At 57.8% G+C, this 20,202-nt stretch overlaps 1 protein-coding gene across 1 annotated transcript; it reads right to left on the bottom strand.

The window, feature by feature from the left end:
- Positions 1-9,335: 9,335 nt before the first annotated feature.
- ZP1 (zona pellucida glycoprotein 1) lies at positions 9,336-16,888 on the bottom strand. Its single transcript, XM_030331976.1, is given in 13 exon segments — positions 9,336-9,436; positions 9,439-9,546; positions 9,773-9,892; positions 10,001-10,082; positions 11,172-11,316; positions 11,410-11,599; positions 11,682-11,809; positions 13,083-13,180; positions 13,260-13,447; positions 14,277-14,420; positions 14,588-14,900; positions 15,123-15,244; positions 16,508-16,888. Coding segments are annotated over 13 exon segments (1,974 nt in total). The 5' UTR covers positions 16,746-16,888; the 3' UTR covers positions 9,336-9,338.
- Positions 16,889-20,202: the final 3,314 nt, after the last annotated feature.

Genomic DNA, 20,202 nt, shown 5'->3' with positions numbered 1-20,202 from the left:
ACAGGGTCCATGTCGATGCCACCCAAGAGCTCCATGTGTGTTTTGCTGGGCCCCTGTTCCCTGTTCGAGAAAGTTGGGGCATGCTGTTTTCTCCTTTGGGGGTCCCGATGCTTCTTGGCCAGTAAAACCTTTGAAAACTGCAAGAAAAGAAACCCTTTAACTTTTTAACCCAGCTTGCTCATCTGACTTGGACAGCGTGTGTGTGTGTGTGTGTGTGTGTGTGTGTGTGTGTGTGTGAGAGAGTGAGAGACTGTCCACGGAACCCCCCCCTTTCGAGAATGCACCACAGCTGTAGTTCGCACATAGCGCAGCCGTGGGCATCTTCGAGCACACAGCCTCTTGGGTTAGTTCTTACAGGAGACTCCCAGGAGGGGAGAGAGGAGGCGGCGCTCAGAACACCTAGAGGTTTTGCAACGTTAGCCAAAGTAACTCCAATCTTCGGTTTGAAGAGGGTGGGATTCTATGCCTTGTTAAGAAGCATCGAGCCCTTCTGAGGCGGGACAGACCTCGAAAGGAGGAGGTGTAGAGCTGTGGTTTGCAGGTGTTAGAGCAGCGGTGTTGAAGGCGGGGATGGGTGGAAGGCAGGGGGCATCCTGGGCCTGAGCTTGACCACGGTGCTAGCCCAGCACTGCGCCATCTGTTGGTTTCTGGCCAGATATTAATATGCAGGGTTAGGTTGGCTTTGTTTCCAGGAAAACTGTTTCAGAGATGAAGACACAGGTTCTTGGAGGATCCCTGGGTTAGGAGGGGACACTGGCTGTGCTCCGATGGTATGAAGCATGTGTTAGGTCTGTGCTCGGGTGCAGTTCTCAGCAGGGTGGGGCTGGGAATACATCTCGAAGGATCTCCGAGGGACTGCAGTCCCCGCCCCCCCAGTCAGTTCCAGACCACTGCCCTAAAACCGGGCCTTAACCCCTGCTGTCCTGGCCTCGGGGAGCCTCGCGTTTGGGTTTTAAGTCCTGAGATGTTACTTCCTTCCTGCCAGCTTGTCTACTCGTATCAAGTGAGTGCTGGACGCCGTACTTACTTTGTCTCATTTTATTCTTTGAAGCAGCCTTGCCCTTAGCCGCCCGCCATCTGAGCAGCTGCCCTGCATCCCCCTGCGGCTTCAGGCCTCTTCCTTTGGGGTCCAGGGGACGAGGTGAGAGCGCTGAATCCCAGCCCTGCCCTCACTAGGGTGCGACCCTTGGGCATATCGCTAACTTCTCTCTGATCCGGTTTCTTCATAAGCTGGGGATACTGTACTTATTAGGGATGTTGTAAGGCTTAAGTGAGTTAGGACGGACGAAAGATTGTCGGATGGGGGTGCACGGGATACGTACTGCATATGTGGTGTCTGGTGCTGCCGCTTCAACTGTGACCACTCCTGCTGCTGTCCCTCCTCTTGCTGCTGTCCCTCCTCCTGCTGCTCTCCCTCCTCCTGCTGCTCTCTCTCCTCCTGCTGCTGTCCCTCCTCCTGCTTCCCCCCTCCTCCTGCTCCTCCTCCTGCTCCCTTCCTCCTACTGCTTCTCCCCTCCTGCTGCTCCCCTCCTCCTCTGGCTCTCTCCTCCTCCTGCTCCCCTCCTCCTCCTGCTCCCCTCCTCCTACAGCTTCTCCCCTCCTCCTCCTGCTCCCCTCCTCCTACAGCTTCTCCCCTCCTCCTCCTGCTTCCCTCCCCCTCCTCCTGCTCCCCTCCCCCTCCTCCTGCTCCCCTCTCCCTCCTGCTCCCCTCCTCCTCCTCCCCTCCTCCTCCTCCGGCTACCTGTAGTGCTCCTACCCTCCTAGCACTCCTACCACCCCCACTGCTCCTACCACCTGCGGCCACCATTTCTGCCACTGCCACCACTTTTGCTCCTGTCAGCACTCCTACCATTCCAGCTCCTGCCGCTGCTACTCGTCCCACTTCTGCTGCCGCCGCCAGTTCCATCGCCGTTGCTTCTCCTGCCTTTGCTTCTGCCACCCCTGCCCCCACTCGTCGTCCTCCTCCTCCTAGTTTACTACTAGCTTAACGACCCCAATGGTGCAGGTGCATTCACACGCAGACTTCTTTTCGGTAAACACAGTGCGGTGCCCTACGCGTATTTTCTCTTACAATCTTCGGACTACCGTTTCCCATGGCTGACTTCATTGTCAGAGGAAGGTATACAATACGTGGACGTGTGCATTTGCGATACGCTATGATGAAGACGCGTCTGCGTCAGCTTCGGTGTTACCGTGAGGCTTCCGCTCGATAGGCTGTGAGTAGTTAAACCCCGGAAGTCAGACTTACACACGGATGTTCAACTCCCCGGGGGCTGGTACCCTAACCTCTGCGTTGTTCAAGGGTCCCCCGTAACACTTGTATTCCCAAGTGGGGGCGCTGTCCCCACTGCCTGACCGCTTGCCCGGCACTGCGACTCCCACGCCACTGCTGGTACTGCCCCCGTTACTCCTCCGCCAGCTACCTCCGCCCTCCCGCCCTGCGTGCTCTTCTCCGGGGTCCCTCCCCAGAGATGGGCTCGCTCCAGGAAGCCCCGCAGGGGAGCGACCTCACCAGGCCACGGTGCCCGGCTCTAGCACGGCTCTGTGATCTCGCGGGTGTCCGTGCGTTTCTCTTTCTCAACTAGATTTTCATTCCAAGGGCGGGGCCGTGTGCTCACCGCTGTCACGCCCCCTTTCCTGTATGTCACGTTGCTGCTCAGTGACAGGCGGACTCAACTCGGGGGGCTCAGTCCAGAGCCCAGGCTCTGACTCTCCTAGGACACAGAAGCAGGGGGATGACAGACTTGGTTATTTCGGCCAAAATGGAATGGAGAGTTGCCCCCCCCCCCCCCACCCTCCTGCCGTTCTCTCTCCATTGTGGGCTCAGCCGCCTTGTAGGTGAACCTTCTGGCAATAGTTCTCAGCCGGGTGGGTTGGGTTCTGGTGGATTCTAAGAGGGCTCACCTCTTCTGGACTCGTGTTGTCAGGCTCCTGAGTTTTGTGTTCAGGATCGAGGAGTCGTTAGTCCAGGTGTCTGAAGGGAAATGGTTTGTGGTGTAATCGGAGCTCACTGCAGCCAGCATGAACTTTGGCCCCTCGGCAATTCACGCCTGGGCTCGTGCCTGGGGACCAAGTGTGTCCAAACCCCATGTTCCTCCGCCCTTGGAGGTTGCTTGGCCTTGGGGCGCTGGCCAGGGCGGCCACCTGGGGGCGCTGTGGTTACGTTAGTCTCTCCGGCAACACGGGCACCGGGGCAGCTCCGCACCAGAGGACAACTGTGCCGGGCAGGTGCTGTTACCCCCATTGTACAGACGGAAACAAGCTCTCGGGGTGCCTCGGCCTCAGGCCGCCCAGCGAGTCATGGAGCTGGGACTTGAAGCCATCCAGCTGCAGAGACTGAGCTGACTACCCCGTCATCTGTGAAGACAGGCACGGGGAGCTGACAGCCCGCTCCGGTTTTCTAGGAGTGCAGAGTCGTGGTTAAGTGTGGGCTCTGGGGTCCAGCCCGGTTCGGATCCCGGCTCATCAGGTTTCTGTGCCCGTGTCTGTGTCTCAGTTTCCGCATCAGAAAACCTGGCCAACGGGTGCCCGCTTCAGACGGTGGCCGAGGGTTAATGGCGTGAACGCACGTGGAGAGCACACGTTGTTGGCTGCTGTTTTCCCTGCTTCTGTCTGCACTGGCATCCAGTGACACTCTCGGGGTCGCGGTGGCCCCTGACGCTCGACGGCTGTGTCACAAAGATTAAGGCTCTGGAGACACAGAGTGACCGGGGACATAGGCCAGTCGGGGAGGCGGCAGCGTGCGGATGACCACGGCCACGGGCCGAGTTCTGAGAGGCGCAGACGTGGAGGAGGGGTCGTGGCCGTTCCGCGAGTCAGGTAGGTCTGAGGAGAGGTGACAGGCAGGTTTGGGACACAGAGCAGAGGAGCAGAGTGGGGGTGGCAGGCGAAGGAGAGGACGCGGCTGCCCACCGCCTGGCTGAAGCGAGGAGGGGCAGGGGAGCGGGCCCACGGATGAGCCGGGAGGGGAGAGCAGACAGTGTGGACAGCCGGGCGATGAGAATCCTGGAGAAATGCCCAGCAGACTGGAGTCTCAACCAGCAGCCTGAAGTCGAAGATCTCACCGGGAGGTCTGCAGCTGTGGGAACAGGCCTTTGACATTTTTGAAATTGCTTATGGTGAAACATTGGCTCAAAAGGGCCTCAAACATACCTTTTCAGTTTAAAGAATACTAAACACCCTTGTATCCAGCGCCCAGCTTAAGGACAGTAGCGGGGGCCCTCTGTTCTTCTGTGACTGCAGAAGAAACCACTCCCCTGAAACGGGTGGATCCTTCTTCCACTTTTCCCTTTAATTTTACCACGATATTGTGAGTATGGGGGGGGGGGGGATGCTTAATTTTGAACTTCTTGGACCTGAAATCGTCCAGCTTGCTCTGACTTCATTTGCTTCACGTTGTTCTCGAGATTTACCCGCGTTGACGCGTGTGGTTATGGTTCATTCACTGTTGTGCAAACAAAGGCAGTGGCCAGACAGAACTCCCACCAGGCTTCTGGAACCGCGCTCCTTGGAGAGGGGAGCAGCCCCACAGGGCGGGTCCCACGTGGCCCATCCCTCGCGGGGCAGTGCGCTGTGCGCGGGAGGTGCCCACGTGGGGCTGTGGTGCATTTGAGCTGCATGGTCACGAGGCTCAGTTCTGCCACGGTCACCAGGGGAGGGGACACGGGAGCCGTGACGCGGCAGAACCTTTGTTCCAGCCCTAACCTGCCAGCTCATCGTCTGGGGGGGCTGCACCGACCCTGCCTCGATACAGTCGCGGATCTAGGGTCCACACTGTTCTTGCAGCTGGCCATGGTGGCCAGCCCGCGTGGCGGGAGTTACCTGACGAGTGCCACCTTCGTCCTCAGAAAAGCGCCTCATCAGGGGGCTGGGGTCCAAGCTTTGTAATTGATCGGCGCCTTAGGCACTTGGCAGTGGCCGGACTCCACGGAGCCTTGTAAGAGGACAGTTCCCTTTTCGGGGAGGCCAGCCTGCGAGTGATAAACCCGAACAGATAAACCCTCTCGTTCACTGTGGGACTCGGTCATAGGTTCACACCCACAGTGCATTGCTGCGGCCTCCTGTTGACGCCTGACACGTGTTGTTTCCAATTTGCCTATCACAAACAATGTTTCTGTGAACATTCTGTCACAAGGGTCTTTCCTAGGCTATTAGTGAACCTAGGAGGGGACGTGTATAGATGGCACCATAGGTAACGACGAGCCCTTTAGCCACACAGCATTATCAGTCTGCACTCTCATTAACCATGTGGAGGAGTGTTCGAGCCTTCATACCCTTCACCAACCCTTTGTATTTTCTGATTTTTAAATTTTGCTAGTCTCGTGGGTGTGTGATAGTACCTTGAAGTTTAATTTTCACATCCGTGATTCCCAAAGGGGTGGAGCCTCTTTTCATCCACGTCCAGCCCCCCCCCCCCCCCACATTCTGTGTTTGATCATTTTGTCAAGGTGTTAACTATCTTCCCAGTGTGTGCCTTATCTTTTCACTCTATAGTATCTCATGAGTTTGGAAGTTATTATGAGAATTCTTTGAGACTGGCTGAAACCACAGTCTGCGCCCCCCCCCCCCCCCCCCCCCGACAGGATTTGCATTTATTTGCTCTTGCCTGAAGCCCGGGGATCACTTCAAATTAAATTTAGCCATTGAGCGTTTTTTCAACTGAAACTTTGAGCATTCCCTAGACCTCTACCCTCGTCTAAGAACTTGGCCTGCACACCCTGGAGAAGATGGAATTGTCACTCTCGGGGGAGTGCTTTTTGTTGTTTGTGTCTGTCTATCCAGCACGGAGTTGAAAATAGGCAAGGCCCCTTGCTGCCCCCGTCTGTGCAAGGGGTTCATTTCTCCTTCAGTCTTGCATCGAGGATGAAGCCCTCTCCAGTCCCAGCTTCCATAGGAGGCCCAGCTCGAGATGCCCCACATTTGGCAGGCTCTGGGCTTGACCTCTGCTCCCCTGGACTTGTTAGAACATCAAGGTCTCCAGGGTTCTGCAGAAACCCCAGAATAGAAGTTGGTTTTACTTCTCAGAGTTTTTGCTTTTATTTTTGGCCTGTGTGCATGTTTTCCCCCATCTCCTGTTTGCGATGATGTAAACAGGTTTTTAACAGATGTGCATCTCATCTGACAGTTTAGTGGTTTCCTTCCGAAGGTTGATCAGGCATCTAGTCTTCCTGCTGCTGGGACAGAAGTGGCACTTTTCTAGGAAAAGCCCTTACAGAAATGCCTGGGCACGCGGCCACTCTTCAGGGAGTCAGAGGTTGCTGAAGTCGAGGCGACAGGCTGAGAGGTGTCGTCCCCCTCTAAGGCAGAGCACGTGGCTTTGCTCTCTGCCAACGCGGAAGCATGAGGGAGCCCGGGGGCAGGCGAAGTAGGGGAGTCCGTGGGATCTTCACCCAGCTCCAGCCCTAGCCCTCACCCCCTCCCTAAAAGGGCAGGAAGAGAGAACCTGAGAGGCCCCTGAGCCGCCCTGCTTCCTGCCACAGGTCAGCACAAGTGGTTTGTTATCAACCCCATCAGGTCTGACCCAACTGTTGTCAAGGCTCGAGTTCCTGCTCCGGCTCAGAGGTGGTTTAGGGGAGGGAAGAAGTTCTACGTTGGGCAGAATTTGGACGGGGTTTTGAGATCTGCGAAAGCCAAAGCCGAGATTGCCCCTCTCCGGGGAAAGCAAGGGAACCTCGTGCCGCAGCGACCCTCACTGCTCACGTCCGTCCGTCCGCTCCTGTCAACGGAGCCCTTGGACACAGGAGTGTTGACAAACTCCGCGGACAAGTACCGATTGCCAAAGTTGTCAAAATCCCCACACCTGCATACACTTGACAGTGGGCGAGAAACACCTCAAGCGCCACGTTGGGACATCCAGAGAGCAAATGGATCCTTTCGTGATTACACAGGGTAATGAGGTTCTGGCCACATTCGAAGATACAAATAGGAGGGAAAAACGGCAGCTGCATAATCCTCTCGAACAGCAAGACAGAAGAGCTGCACCGAGGAAGGGAGCAGGGGCAGACTCGGTGGGAAAGAAGATGGAGACCCTGCCTGCCCCCTGACTTGGGGAAGCTCTCTGCAGACAGGAAGAGAAGTTCAGGAGGGCAGAGACACAAAGAGAAAGTTCATAAGACCCCGAGGCTATAAAGAGGCTTGTCCTCTAATCAAAGAGGTACATTTTATTAAAAAAATTTAATATGTATTTGAGAGAGAGAGAGAGAGAGAGAAGGGGCAGAAGAGGAAGAGAATCTCAAGCAGGCTCCATGCCTAGTATGGACTCGATCTCATGCCCAGGAGATCATGACCTGAGCTGAAATCGAGAGTGGGACTCTTAACCGACTGAGCCACCCGGGCGCCCCCAAAGAGTTACATTTTAGGCCAGCAACGCTATCTGCCTTAGGCAGCGCGGGTGGCAAAGCTTTAGAACGATACTGATCTGGGGTAGCAAGGTGGAGTGGGGTGCGGGTGGGGGGGCAGGCTACTGGCACCCCGTGTGTTCCCCCAGAGCCTGACAGAAGGCGCACAGCTTTTGATCCAGCGGTTCTGAGAACTTCTGAGAGAACTGTATACAAAGAATCACATGCTTAGATAACAAGGGTTCGCATTCATAGATTTGAATTCTACCCAAAGGAGATCAAACGTATCAGTTTAACGGCGATATGGAAGAGACGGCAGCTATTAAAATAGGGAATAATTCAAGAGGTCTACCTTTGTGGTAAGAAAACACACACGACACCCTTAAAGTTACATAATGTGATTCCATGTGGGATCTACAGAATCGTGGTTAAGCACAGCATCGATGCAATTCATAGAACCACCCTTCTGTGCCATTTGAAATGCCTACGTGAGCCTGGATGACGAAGGCCGTGGTGAGAAAGAACAGTCGGTCCTGGATGGAAGAACCAGAACCTTGACCCCTTCAGACCAAGTCAGTCTGGCTCCTTCACCCAACACCAAAGCTACGAATCCTCATAATTTCACCCTGGCCCCCGCGTACAGGCCAGGAGGTCAGACAGCACTGGCCATCCCTGGTCACAGCGGGAAGGCAGCCCCAGACAAGGGAAGTTCCTTGGCTAACTCCCACGGCAAGTGTCTAGAACACTCGGGCCCGAAGATCCATGCTGCCACCCCCAGCGAGCCTTTTCCCCAGCCCCTCCTCCTCTGGGCTATAAACTGGTCTTCAGAGTTTAAGCAAAGCGTGAAGCTTGGGGCAGAGAAGAAAAATTCTAGTAGTTTACGGCGTTCAGTAAATGTTGTCATGTGCTCCTTGAGGGATTCTTCTGTTAATTTACCTAACACCCCTGTGGGGGTGGGGATGGGGATCACCCCCATTTTCCAGAGGGGGAAACAGGCTCCCAAAAGTTCAGTAACTCAGTATTACAGCTAGTAAGAGACAGAACTGGGGTTGTGACAAAGCAGCTTGATTCTGGAGCCCCTCTATTTGACCAGTATCCCCAGACCGAGAAGGTAGAGCGGGCCAGAAAGGAGGAGCCCCTGCCTAGTGTCAAGGCCCCCGGCCTGACTTGTGTGGTTCCCTGTCACAGCTCGTGCCCCACCAAGGCCTTTAGAAGAAAGATCGAAAGTCAAGTTTGGACCCACCTACCAGATTCTTCTCTCCTGTCACCAGAGGCTGAACCCTACCCCACCCCCCAATCCCTCCCAACTGCTACCCCTTCCCAGCCTAGATCTGCAGGTCAGTCTGGAGAGGTCTTTGTGGCCAAGTCAGAGATGAAAGCCTAGGTCCTACAGGGGCACACGAAAGTCAGCCACACAACCAGCGCTGGTACTGAGCTGTGGGGGGGGGGGGGGCAGGCTCGCTGTGGCAGCCAGCATCAGGGCCAAGAGGCTGCTGTGTCAGCCCGGGAGTGGACTAGTCTGGTGGGGCGGGGGGGGGGGGGGGGGGGTGTGCTGAAGGAGGGGAGAGGGAGGCTGGCGGGCCCCAGCATCCTTTAGCGGGAAGCTGAGGCTCAGAGCAAGACTGAAGAGTTCCTTCAAGGCCCCAGGAGCTCTGGGTGCCCCTTCCCCACGGGGAGCTGAGCAGCATACTGTGAGAAAGTCAGAACTCCCACGTCTGGGCGACGGGGTCAGGCCTTCACGGGCCATTTCACCCTCGGGGCTCCCCACTCCTACCTACTGGGGCCCGGACTCTGCTGTATTGTACCCTCCTCTACCCTCGCTTATCTGGTTCTCTCAGGAATGCCGGCTCTCCTTGCTGAAAGGCAAAGTCTCCCGAATCAGCCTTGGGAGACGCCGGACTCTGCCCAGGGTGCGGCCCGTATTAAGTATTTGTCGAAGAGGTCACGGTTCTGACACGACAGACCCGACACGAAGGAACACGCTTCTGAGACCGAATCTTTCTAGTCGCCACGAATAGCTTTCCACACCCGCTGGGCAGGCTGGACATGGTGCTTTATTGAGCCCAGTCGCCCTCTGTCGCCCTCCTGGAGCTTCTGGGCTTGGCTTGGCTCAGGCCCGCGAAAACCCCGACCCCAAGGACCAGGGCCACAGCCACCAGCAGAAGGACCACCCAGAGGAGAGGCCTCTGGTTAGCGTTCCTGGGGGAGCCTGCGGGAGAGAAGGGGTTTGAAGGCTTGCGGGGCTGAGCGAGGCGCCTCCGACTGTCTCTACCCACCAGACCTTTGTGATGACGCCCGGCAGAGCTGAGGCTGCCCCCCCCCCCCCCCCCGTCAGGTAGACGGTCTGCTCAGTTCCCCCTGCCCCCAGTGCTGTCACACCCTTTCCCGCCTGCACTGTGGCCGAGCGTCCCCCCCAGCAACACGCCTGCCGGTACCTGTGGGCCCCAGCGGAGGCTCCTGCCCGGAGGAATCCTCAAAGTCCACTGGCCCTGGAGAGCTCACGAGGTTCTGCGGCCTGGTGGCCTCGCCGTGCGGAGTGTAGGATCGTCGCTGTCCTGGGCGGGGGAGGGGTGGCATCGTGGGCCGGTCTCTGGCCCAGAAGCCAGGAACAGGCCTGCGGCCAGAAGAACGAAGACCGCCCCTCCGCCCCGCCCCGGACTCACTAGCGGGCCTAGAGCTGCACGTGGCCGAGCACGTCTCCAGCCCCGAGGGGGAGCAGGCAGAGGAGTGGCAGAAGAAGTAAACCTGGTGGGAAGAGAATACGGTCAAGAGCACGGGCCGGCTTGGAGCCACGGGCAGGAAGCACCAGACCTAGGAAGCACCCAGAATCCAGGGCCTAGGCGGAGTCCACACTGCTGCCAGCTGTCCGGCCGCCAGGCGGGCTGAGGTCCGGCTGGGTAGACCAAGACCAAAACCACGGCCTCGCCTGCTGAGGGTCAGCGCCAGAACCGTTGTTTCCTAATTTGGAACCTGTGCCTCCCCTCCTTCCCGGTGGCCCAAGTCTGCAGCCGGGTTCCTTGCGGGCAGGCAGCTCGGCCTGGGAGTTGGCCCCAGCCCTCAGCTTCCCCAGTGTGGCCCCGACTGCTGAGTCCCCCCGGCAGTGCTGGCCTCCGAGGAGGTGGGGCTCCGCCAGGCAGCCGGGGGACGGGCTATCCCCGCTTCCAGAAACAAAGCCAGGGGCAGCTCCCAGGAGGAGGAGAAGAAGCCGGAGGAGCGGAGAGGAGCTGAGCCAGCCCCCGGAGGCCCAGCCAGCAGATGCGCCTTCATCCAGCAGGTGAGAGGCTCTTGGCTCCCGAGAGGCAGGTGGTAAAGAGGAGAATGAAGCCACCCTCACAGTGCTAACCGGCGACGTCTGTCTGCACCTGGGCTAATAACGTGCGGCTGCTTTGAGATCCAGAGTTGGCTGTATGTAGTCTTGTGAGGGCATCTTTCACTAGAACAAGTTCCATGGAAGCCTAGGGCCTACGGGGTCACTTGTGCATTCTGCAGAAAACCTAAATATGCCCTAAGTGGACCCATTTACCTCCCGGAGAAGTTGAGAGATTATAAACATTCCAAGCGGAATTGAAACGCATGCTTTCTAGAGTCAGAAGCAAAGTCACTCTAGAACACTGTGAACAGGGTGCAGATTTAGGGTTGGTGGCATCCATACTCTGGGTTTCCCTTCCTCCCTCTTGAGTGGTCTGGAGGTGGCCAGGACCTGGCTCACCACCCTCCACGAAGCCCCGTCTGGGGACCTCCGGGGACCCATAGCTTGCGGGGTGCTGGAGGACTTTGGGGACCAGCTTATCCCACGGAACATTCGGGGAGCAGGCATTCCGAGGCACTTCTCACCTGTCCCCTGAGGGCCCTCTGGGAGGCAGGGTCCAGGAGGGCAAAGGTGGTGACAGTAAAGCGCTGGTGGTGTGATGGGAAGGACAGCCCTGCCCCGTCTGAGGCTACCATTCGGGTCCTGTAGCTGTCACCGTCGAAAGGACACCTGAGAAGGAAAGAGGCCAAGGAAGCTGCAGAGGGACCAGGGAGGGGGATGGAGGGAGCCCCCAGGGCAGCCCCAGCCCCCACTGCCGCTCACCCCTCTGACAGGATGGGCCACTGAGGCTGCTGGAAGGGGCTGACACTGGGAGTGGCCCAGCACTGGTGCAGCAGCAGGACCAGACCGGGGTCTGTCCTGTCCAGGAGCCGGACCTCCACGGACACAGGCTCACGGAGCAGCCTCACGATGGGGTAGTCCCCCTCCTCGTAGAAGGAGCGGAAAGTCTCATCTGCAGGGCGAGGGACTCGTGAGCCTTGGAGGGCTGTGCGTGGGGACACGGGGCAGGAAGAGGAGGGCTCCGGGGACTATACCCGTGGCGATCCGCAGCTGGAACCGCAGGGGGCCGGACTGGATCACGGGGGCCGGCGAGGGGGGTGGGAAGATAGATGCCTGGAGCGGCAGGAAGTCACTGGCGTTGACGGTACAGCGCACGTGAAGCCTGAAGTCCAAGTGCAACAGCACGGGGTGGAAAGAAGACCCAGCGTCAGCATGGCCTGCTCACTTAGTAAACCAGCCGCCAGCTACGTGGATGCAACAACCAGGGTGCACGGCCCAGCAGGGTGGCCGGACCCCCACCGAGCAAGCCGCTAGGGGGCCCTGCGCTCCCCGCCCCACTCACCTGCCCAGGACAGCACAAGCTGGTCACAGATAGCGCCCCAGTGTCACCACTGTTCTTGCAGTGGTAGATGGTGGGCCCTGGGGACTGGGGTCTCTCTCTGGCCTAAGTGACACCACACGCTCCCAGTGGGGGGCCCACATCCGGCCCCCTGGTGTTCCGCTAGGGAAGCGGACCCCACCCTACCCCACCCACCTTCACCTCCAGCTCCTAGGCGCTCTCCCTTTACTTCTGAGAGCGAGACCCGCGCGCTCGAGCTGCAGACCCTGTCTGACCACCTGCCTATTCCCACCGGCTACAGCTGTTCCCCCTCACGGCCCCCTTCCTCTGGGAATCCCTGGAGCCCTGCTGGGTTCCGACTAGCTCCCACCACTTGTGAACCCAAGGGTCTACAGCACAGCCGATCTATCCCCACCCCCAACTACCCCCTGGCCTGTAGAGGCACTTAGAATTTTAAAGCAAAAGACACTTGGACCCTCACACCAGCACCCTTCCCTGGCCCTCAGGGCGGGTGGGGTGGAGAGAAAGACACCTGGGCTTCCGCTCTGTGCCAAGCACAGGATTTTATGCACAGATGTATTGGCCCCATAAGTTCAAGGGCAGGTGTGACAAGCCCAGCTCCCTCAGGGTGCCCACCCTGGCCTCCCGGGCTCGTTCTGCCACCGGAGCCTGCAGGTCCCAGGGGCCCATTTCAACAAGAGGTAACCCTCTGCTCCTCCCTCCACCCCAGCACACCCTCCAAGAGTCCCCCCCCCCCCCCCCAGGTATCTTCTGCCTCATCTGTGGCTTTGTGACCTTGGAAATGGGGAGGTAGCAACAGCCACACTCACGGCCTCCACTTTTTCTAGGGGCCTCGATGAGGATGCCTGCAGCTTAGCTTCTGAGCTTAGTTCTTGGAGGAAAAAAGGCAAGTGCTGCTGAGGACCCTGGGGCTGGTGGGGGAGGCTGGGAGGAGCCCAGGGGCTCTCCTGAGATCACACAGCAGGGAACAGCATGGACAGGAGCCCAGGTGGCTCCGCAGCCCGTCCTAAGCTCATCCGTGCTCCCCTCACACCCAAGCCCACAGCCCAGCCTGTGCAAGAAAGGCTGCCCTCACCGGAAGGCGCCATCCCGTGTGATGGAGCCCTGTGGCCCCATTCGGACGTCGATGTCTGACACCAGCTGGTTCTCATAGAGGAGCTGGTTGCCAACCACCTGTGGGAGAGGAAGGACAGCTGGGTGAGGCCCTCCCAGGGGGGAGGTCCTGGGCACCAGGCCATGGCCCCACTCCTACCTGGACGGTGGTCCCACAGTGGGTCAGAGGGAATTGGAAGACCACGAAGGACCCCGTGTCCTGAGTCGGGGAGCAGCTGGTGGGGGCATAGGCCACGTGGATATTGGCCAGCGTGATCCCATGTGCCAACGCTGTTTCTTGGGACACCACCAGGACGAAATGGCCATTTCTGAAGCACTGGACAGTTGCTAGGACGAAGGCAGATCAAAGAGGCCGACCAGGACCTCGGAGTTAGTGTCTGTGCGGCAGACGTGGGGGGTGGGCTGGGAGACAGTACTTAGGTGTTGCCCTGGGAGTCGGGAGACCTGGCTTCTCTTACTCTCTGTGCCTGTGTTGGCTTGAGCAAACCCTTTACAGACCCAGATTTTCTCGTGCATGGAAATAAACTACGAAAGTAGGGGCACTGTTGAATTTGTCATCTGAACTGGGATGCCCTAGGGGTGTCTGGCTCAGCTGGACGAACATGGGACTCTATCTTAGAGTCAGGAGTTCAAGGCCCACGTTGGGTTGTGGCGATTACTTAAATAAACTTAAAAAAGTAAACTGGAATGTTTTAGATCTAAAAGGTAGGGATACGTGCAAAGACAGATCTATGAGGGGGGCGCCTGGGTGGCTCAGTCGATTAAGTGTCTGACTTCGGCTCAGGTCGTGATCTCATGATTCGTGGGTTCGAGCCCCGCGTCGGGCTCTGTGCTGACAGCTCGGAGCGTGGAGCCTGCTTCGGATTCTGTGTCTCCCTCTCGCTCTGCCCCTCCCCTGCTTGCGCTGTCTCTCAAAAATAAATAAACGTTAAAAAAAAAAAATAGATCTGCTACTAGTTCCTTGGGACAATGGTTATCAGGCAAGCTGGGACCTGTGGTCCCCCCATCTAAAGGTCCCGTCTGTGGCCCATTCTCCATTCGGGGGCTCGGGCTCTCCTAGGGACTAGGTGTGAAGCAGTTGCAGTGTTGGGGAAGGGGCAGGGGAGGAAGCCCTCCCGTCCTCATGGCTTCCGGTTTCAGGTGTAGAAAGGCCTACCTGTGTTGCCATAGTAACAGGGAACCGCTCTGCTATTGTCATAGCAGCAGCCAGCCTTCTGACAGGCTTCCTTCGAACCTCTTCTCACCACACAGGGGATGTGCCCAGAGGGCACCTGGCACTGCTCCCAGGTCAGAGGTGCCCCTGGGGAGGGGACAGAACGGTGAGGACACAAGAAAGGGCCACACTGGGCAGGAGACTTCCAAGGGAAACAGAGGCAGCTGGCTTCCTGAGCCCAGTCAAGGGCGAACAGGCAGTTCGCTGCTCCAGAAGGCCCAGACACAGTACACGCACGGAGAAGTCCTACGTACCTGGGTGAAGGGGCTCGTCAACCCCCCAGTGTTCCAAGATGTCCCACGGGGGCGGAGTCAGGGTGGGACGGGTGGGTCCAGGTCTAAGGGGTAGCAGGGCAGGGGTCGGACGGGTGAAGCTGTGCTCCTGGGTGGGGCGGAGGGGCCGGGTATGAGGGGTAGGCAGGGAGAAGCCTGTGCGTGAGGCCAGGTGGGACTCCGGAGTCCAGGTGTGGCCAGGTTTAGGACAGATCAGGGTGACCTCTCCTGCCGCGTCAACTCGACCGTCTCGCAGCACGGCTTCTACGAACACCCTCAGGTGGAAGCGCCCATCCTGCAGGTGAGAAGGTGACCAGAGAGCAGCTAGGTGAGGCCACCGGGCCTCCCAGGCAGAGGAGGGCGTCAGGCAGGGAGCTGGATTTGTGGGCTAGCCCCGGTCACCAGCCCACAGGCGGGCATGACCAGCACAGCGATCCCGAGCTCCCTCTCGGGCTTGTGTGAGGTCAAGCTGGCTCCCAGCCGTGGGGCCTGCCCCGAGCTCAGCAGCGATCCCTACCTTCTCCAGCACGTGGCAACCTCTGTAGTCAGCAGAGAAGACGGCGGGTCCCAGGGGCCTGGCGGTGACCCAGTGGTAGCAGACAGAGCAGTTGTGGACCTCGAATTGGTTCCCAAATTCATCTGAGGCAGGGGAGACAGGGATGGAAGTTTGGGAGGGCCAGCAGTGCGGAAGGGTGAAGCCTGGGGCTGTTGGTGACCGCTGAGAAAACCCCACTCGGGAGCGGGAGACCCCAGCTTCAGCCTTAGCTTGGCGACTCGCTGCCGGTGTGTTCTTGGCCAGGCCCCTCCCCTCTGGTCTCAGTTTGCCCATCTGTAAGGGAATAGCTTCAGCTGGTCTTAGGATCCTTCCCGCTGTGGTTCCCCGTTAACAGTACTGGACGGCAAGCAGGAATGAAAACTTGGAGGAGAAAAGGTTAGTACAGTCCCAGGCAGCAGGCTGGGTATTTATTTTAAAAAGTTTTTTTTAAGGTTTCTTTATTCTTGAGAGAGATAGAATGTGAGTGGGGGCACAGAGAGAGAGAGAGAGAGAGAGAGAGAGAGAGACAGAATCGGAAGCAGGCTCTAGGCTCTGAGCTGTCAGCACAGAGCCCGATGCCGGGCTCGAACCCACAAACCGTGAGATCATGACCTGAGCCGCAGTCGCTTTACTGACTGAGCCACCCGGGTGCCCCTGGGCTGGGGATTTTAGACCTGTTCTTGTAAAGTCAGGGATCCCCGTTCTGTGGCTGAGGCGCTGAGTGTGAGTCTTCTCAGCTGCACACAATGAGGGGCAGAAGGATTTGGAACTGGGATCTTGTGACCCGTCTGCCAGGTTCACTGGCCGTTGCAGTCATGGGGGGGGAACACCTGCTGGGTGTCCACCCACCTTGCCCACCCAGAGCACCAGGGCACCCCTCAGGGGCGGGCATGACCCCTGAACTCCTGTTCAGGGCACATGGCGAGGCTGGGGTCACCGTTCCCATCTTACAGTTAAGGAAACAGGGGTTCAGAGAGGTCAGGTCAGTTGTTCAAGAACACAAAGTTGAGAAGCTGCAGATTCAAATCCCCCCTCAAAACCCACTCCCGTTTTCTCTGTACCAGGCCACAACCACCGGGGCCCTGCCCCTCGGAGGGGCCTGGGGGCCAGCAGCCTGGGCATCAGCTGACCGTGGTCACCGACGCAGAGCCTGGGCCCTAGTGAAACCAACACCTGCCTCTCAGCAAGATGGTCGTGAACACTCGCCGTGGGAAAAAGAGGCCCTGGGTCACCAGGGAAACTGAGGCTGGCAACTCACCTTCCTCCCTCCTCCTCCCCCTCCCCAGTGTGGTGACAGAGTGGGGGCCGAGGGGCCTCTCCTCGTCCTGCTGCACGGGAGGTGGGGACCTGCGTCTGGCCATGCTCACCTACGACCTTGAAGCGGACGGTCTGGCCCGGCCGGGGGAACACCAGCAGCTGCATGCCCTTGATCCCACAGTCAGAGCTGTGCCGCAGGCCCCGGAGACCAGGCTCAGGGTGCGGCCGCTGCCCCTGCCCCAGAGCGGCCACCAGCAGCAGCAGCAATGCCAAGCAGCCATCCCAGACCATGGCCGAGGCTCTTGTCACCAAATACACCACGGCCACCATAACGATCCCCTCACTCATGGCCCGGTGACGCCCAGGCCTTATATGGGGGAGGTGGTGACTGGAAACTTCTAGGGGCAAAGGGGGCCCACCTGGAGGAGCCTGGCCACCAGGGGCTCTGGTGAAATTCCCTCTCTGAAGGCCAAAGAAGGCACCCTCCCAGGCCCGGGCCCTGAAGGTGCTCTGAAAATTGCCTCTCACCCTGACTTCCTGCCTCCCAGCTGGGGGTTGATGCTGGCTCCGCTGAGTGATCCTGGCTGGGAGGTGGGGAGGAGGGAATCTTCTGGTACGGTTGAGGCTGCAGGCAGGCGGAGGGGGTGGTTCCAAGTCCCTCATCATCCCTTCCCTGCCCAGTCTGGCTCTCCAGGGCCTCCTGTCTGCACTGGGGCCTCTGGGCCACCGAGAGCTGCGGGGGCCGTGGGGGCGGGCAGCAGGCTGGGTTAATTTACTAACCGGGCCCTCGGACGGCTGTGCAGGCCCCAGAGGCCGAGACACTGCCCCTGCCCTAAGAGTGTGCAGATGGATGGTGGGCGGACAGGTTGGTAAACAGACTAGTGGCCCCTCACGGGGCTGTCCTGAGGGTCAGGACATCAATGGGACCGTGGCTGTTACTAACGGAAAATAACAAGGATGGACAATAAATATAACGGGGCCTCCTGGATGGGATCCTGGCGCAGAACAAGGACGTTAGGTAGAGGCCAAGGAAATGGACTTAGGTTCGTAACAGTGGATCGACAGTGGTTCGTCAACCAATAAACGTACTGCCCCAATGTGAGACGGTAACTGTACGGGGCCCTGGGTGCAGGGAACCTGGGACCTCTGTGCTAAATCCTGGGCAGTTCAGAGAAGTAAAGTCTATTAACAACCACAAGCAGACTGGCTCACAGGTGGCAGGGCTCCCCACGTGCCAGGCTGTCCCAAAGCCTCATTACCGCCGTCCTCATGTCAGGGGAGCGCCTCGCCCCGGCCCCACCAGCCTTAGCCAATGCCGCTGAGCGTGGGCCACGGCAGCTGGCGCGTGGTGGCTCGGTCCTTAAGAGTCAGGCTCCAACCCAGCCCCGGCTTCTTTGTAGCCGGGCCACGTCACTTTTCTCTGCTTCCTTTTCCGGCTTGTGAATTGGGGATGATAATCCAACCTCGCAGTGCGGACAGAAAGACGGACGGCGACGAAGAACGGGCAGGACAAGTTCTCTGTGGTCACGACTTAGCGCTTGGCAGTGACGAGGTCTGCCGCGACGAGAGTTTACGTGGGGGAAGCTCGGTGGGTCGCCCGGGGTACAGAGCGGGTTAAGGGATGGGCCAGGCCGGGGTAGGGGTGGTCAGAAGTGTGGGGGGCACAGGGGATGGTGGCGGGGGTACTGTGTTGAGGCAGAGGGAATTGGCGGAGATGAAGGCATAGGGCTGCAAACGTGGACTTCTGGGCCCCTGGAGGGGGCGGGGCTGGTGAGGGGGGTTTTTCCTGAAGGACAAGGGAAGGCTTTAAAGTTAGTTTGAAAGCATTTCAGACTGAAAAGAATCTCCCTATACCCTTCACGTAGATTCCTTGAATGTTAGCTGTTGTTAAAAACAAGACAAAAGGGGGTGCCTGGGTGGCTCAGTCAGTTAAGCATCTGACTTCGGTACAGGGCATGATCTCATGGTTTGTGAGTTCGAGTCCCACATCAGGTGAGCTCAAGCCCCGCTTCCGGTGAACACGAGCCCTCGCTCCCTTCTGCCTAGAAAAGTCTTTTTGGACGGCTCCTCAGGGCGCCTTCCTGTTAGACTGGATGTTGCCGGATTCATGAACGGTCGCAGAAAGCCAAGGGGACGTTTATTTTTTTTTAATTTTTTTTCAACTTTTATTTATTTTTGGGACAGAGAGAGACAGAGCATGAGCGGGGGAGGGGCAGAGAGAGAGGGAGACACAGAATCGGAAACAGGCTCCAGGCTCTGAGCCATCAGCCCAGAGCCCGACGCGGGGCTCGAACTCCCGGACCACGAGATCGTGACCTGGCTGAAGTCAGACGCTTAACCGACTGCGCCACCCAGGCGCCCCCAAGGGGACGTTTAAAACGTACTCAGTTGCACTTTCTTTTTCTTTCTTTTTTTCTTTTTTAATTTTTTTTTCAACGTTTTTATTTATTTTTGGGACAGAGAGAGACAGAGCATGAACGGGGGAGGGGCAGAGAGAGAGGGAGACACAGAATCGGAAACAGGCTCCAGGCTCTGAGCTGTCAGAACAGAGCCCCATGCAGGGCTGGAACTCACGGACCGCGAGATCGTGACCTGGCTGAAGTCAGACGCTTAACCGACTGCGCCACCCAGGCGCCCCACACTTTATTTTTCAACGCTGTGTCTCTTCACGTTTGTTTTAGCTCTTCCTCTTAGCTCTGTTATGTACACAGACACCCACGTCCACACTTTCTCCCTTCTCATCTGAGAGCTGGTTGCAGATGGTCCTCCTTTACCCCCAAACACTGCAGACGGTACTTCCTAAAACACAAGGAAAATGATCCAAACCAGATCAACACTGGCATAACACCAGTGTCTCACGTACAAACCTTACTCAGCTCCCCAACTGTCCTAATCGTGACTTTTATAGCAAAGGGCAAAGTTTGTTTTTCCTCGACTAGGATCCAATACGAGACCCAGATGGTGCTTCTGTAGGCTTTCCCAACCTGGCACAGTCCGTGATTCTTTGTTCTTCATACCCTTGATGTTTTGAGGAGTACAGGCCAGTTTCTTTACAGGATGGCCCTCCCTCGGCTTTGTCTGGCGTGTCCTCCTGCTTAGATCCAGGCTATGCATTTTGGGCGGTGTATTAGTTTGCCGGGTCTGCTGTAACAAAATATAGCCACGTAGGCGGCTTCAACAATAGAAATTTATTCTCTCACAGTTCTGGAGGTTGGAAGTCCAAGGCCAAGGTGTTGGCAGGTCTGGTTTCTCCTGCAGCCGCTCTCCTTGGCTTGCCGATGGCTGCCTCCTCGCCGTGTCCTCATGTGGTCTTCTCTTGGCTCTCTGTGGGTCCAGATTTCCTCCTCTTATAAGGACACCAGTCAGACTGGATTAGAGCCCACCCTCATAGGCTTATTTTAACTTAATCACCCCCTAAAGGCCCTGTCTCCAAATACAGCCACATTCCAAGGTGCTGGGGGGTTGGGCTTCCACATACGAATGGGGGGGTGGGGGAACAATTCAGCCTGTAAAGGGCAGGAATAGCCTAGAAGTGACATTGTGTCCTCAGGGCATTCTGTCAGGAGGCTCGTCATACTGGTTTGTCCTATCGCTGCTGATATAAATCCGAACACTTGGGTGGCATGCGGTCTGCCAGGTGCCTCTGCGGTCAAGTTACTGTTTCTCTTTGAACATAGGAGACACCTTGAGACTGGGTATGTGACCACCTTGCTCCTTAGCAAACAGTCACCCACGGGTGCGGTGGTTTCCTGGCTCCATCATTCCTTCCACGTGTATCTGCTTTTCTGCCATAACAGAGCGGTCT

The sequence above is a fragment of the Lynx canadensis genome, chromosome D1 (assembly GCF_007474595.2).
Source record: "Lynx canadensis isolate LIC74 chromosome D1, mLynCan4.pri.v2, whole genome shotgun sequence".
Lineage (NCBI taxonomy): Eukaryota > Metazoa > Chordata > Mammalia > Carnivora > Felidae > Lynx > Lynx canadensis.
Note: the sequence above shows the minus strand (reverse complement) of the source record. Positions and strands in the feature narration are given on the sequence as shown.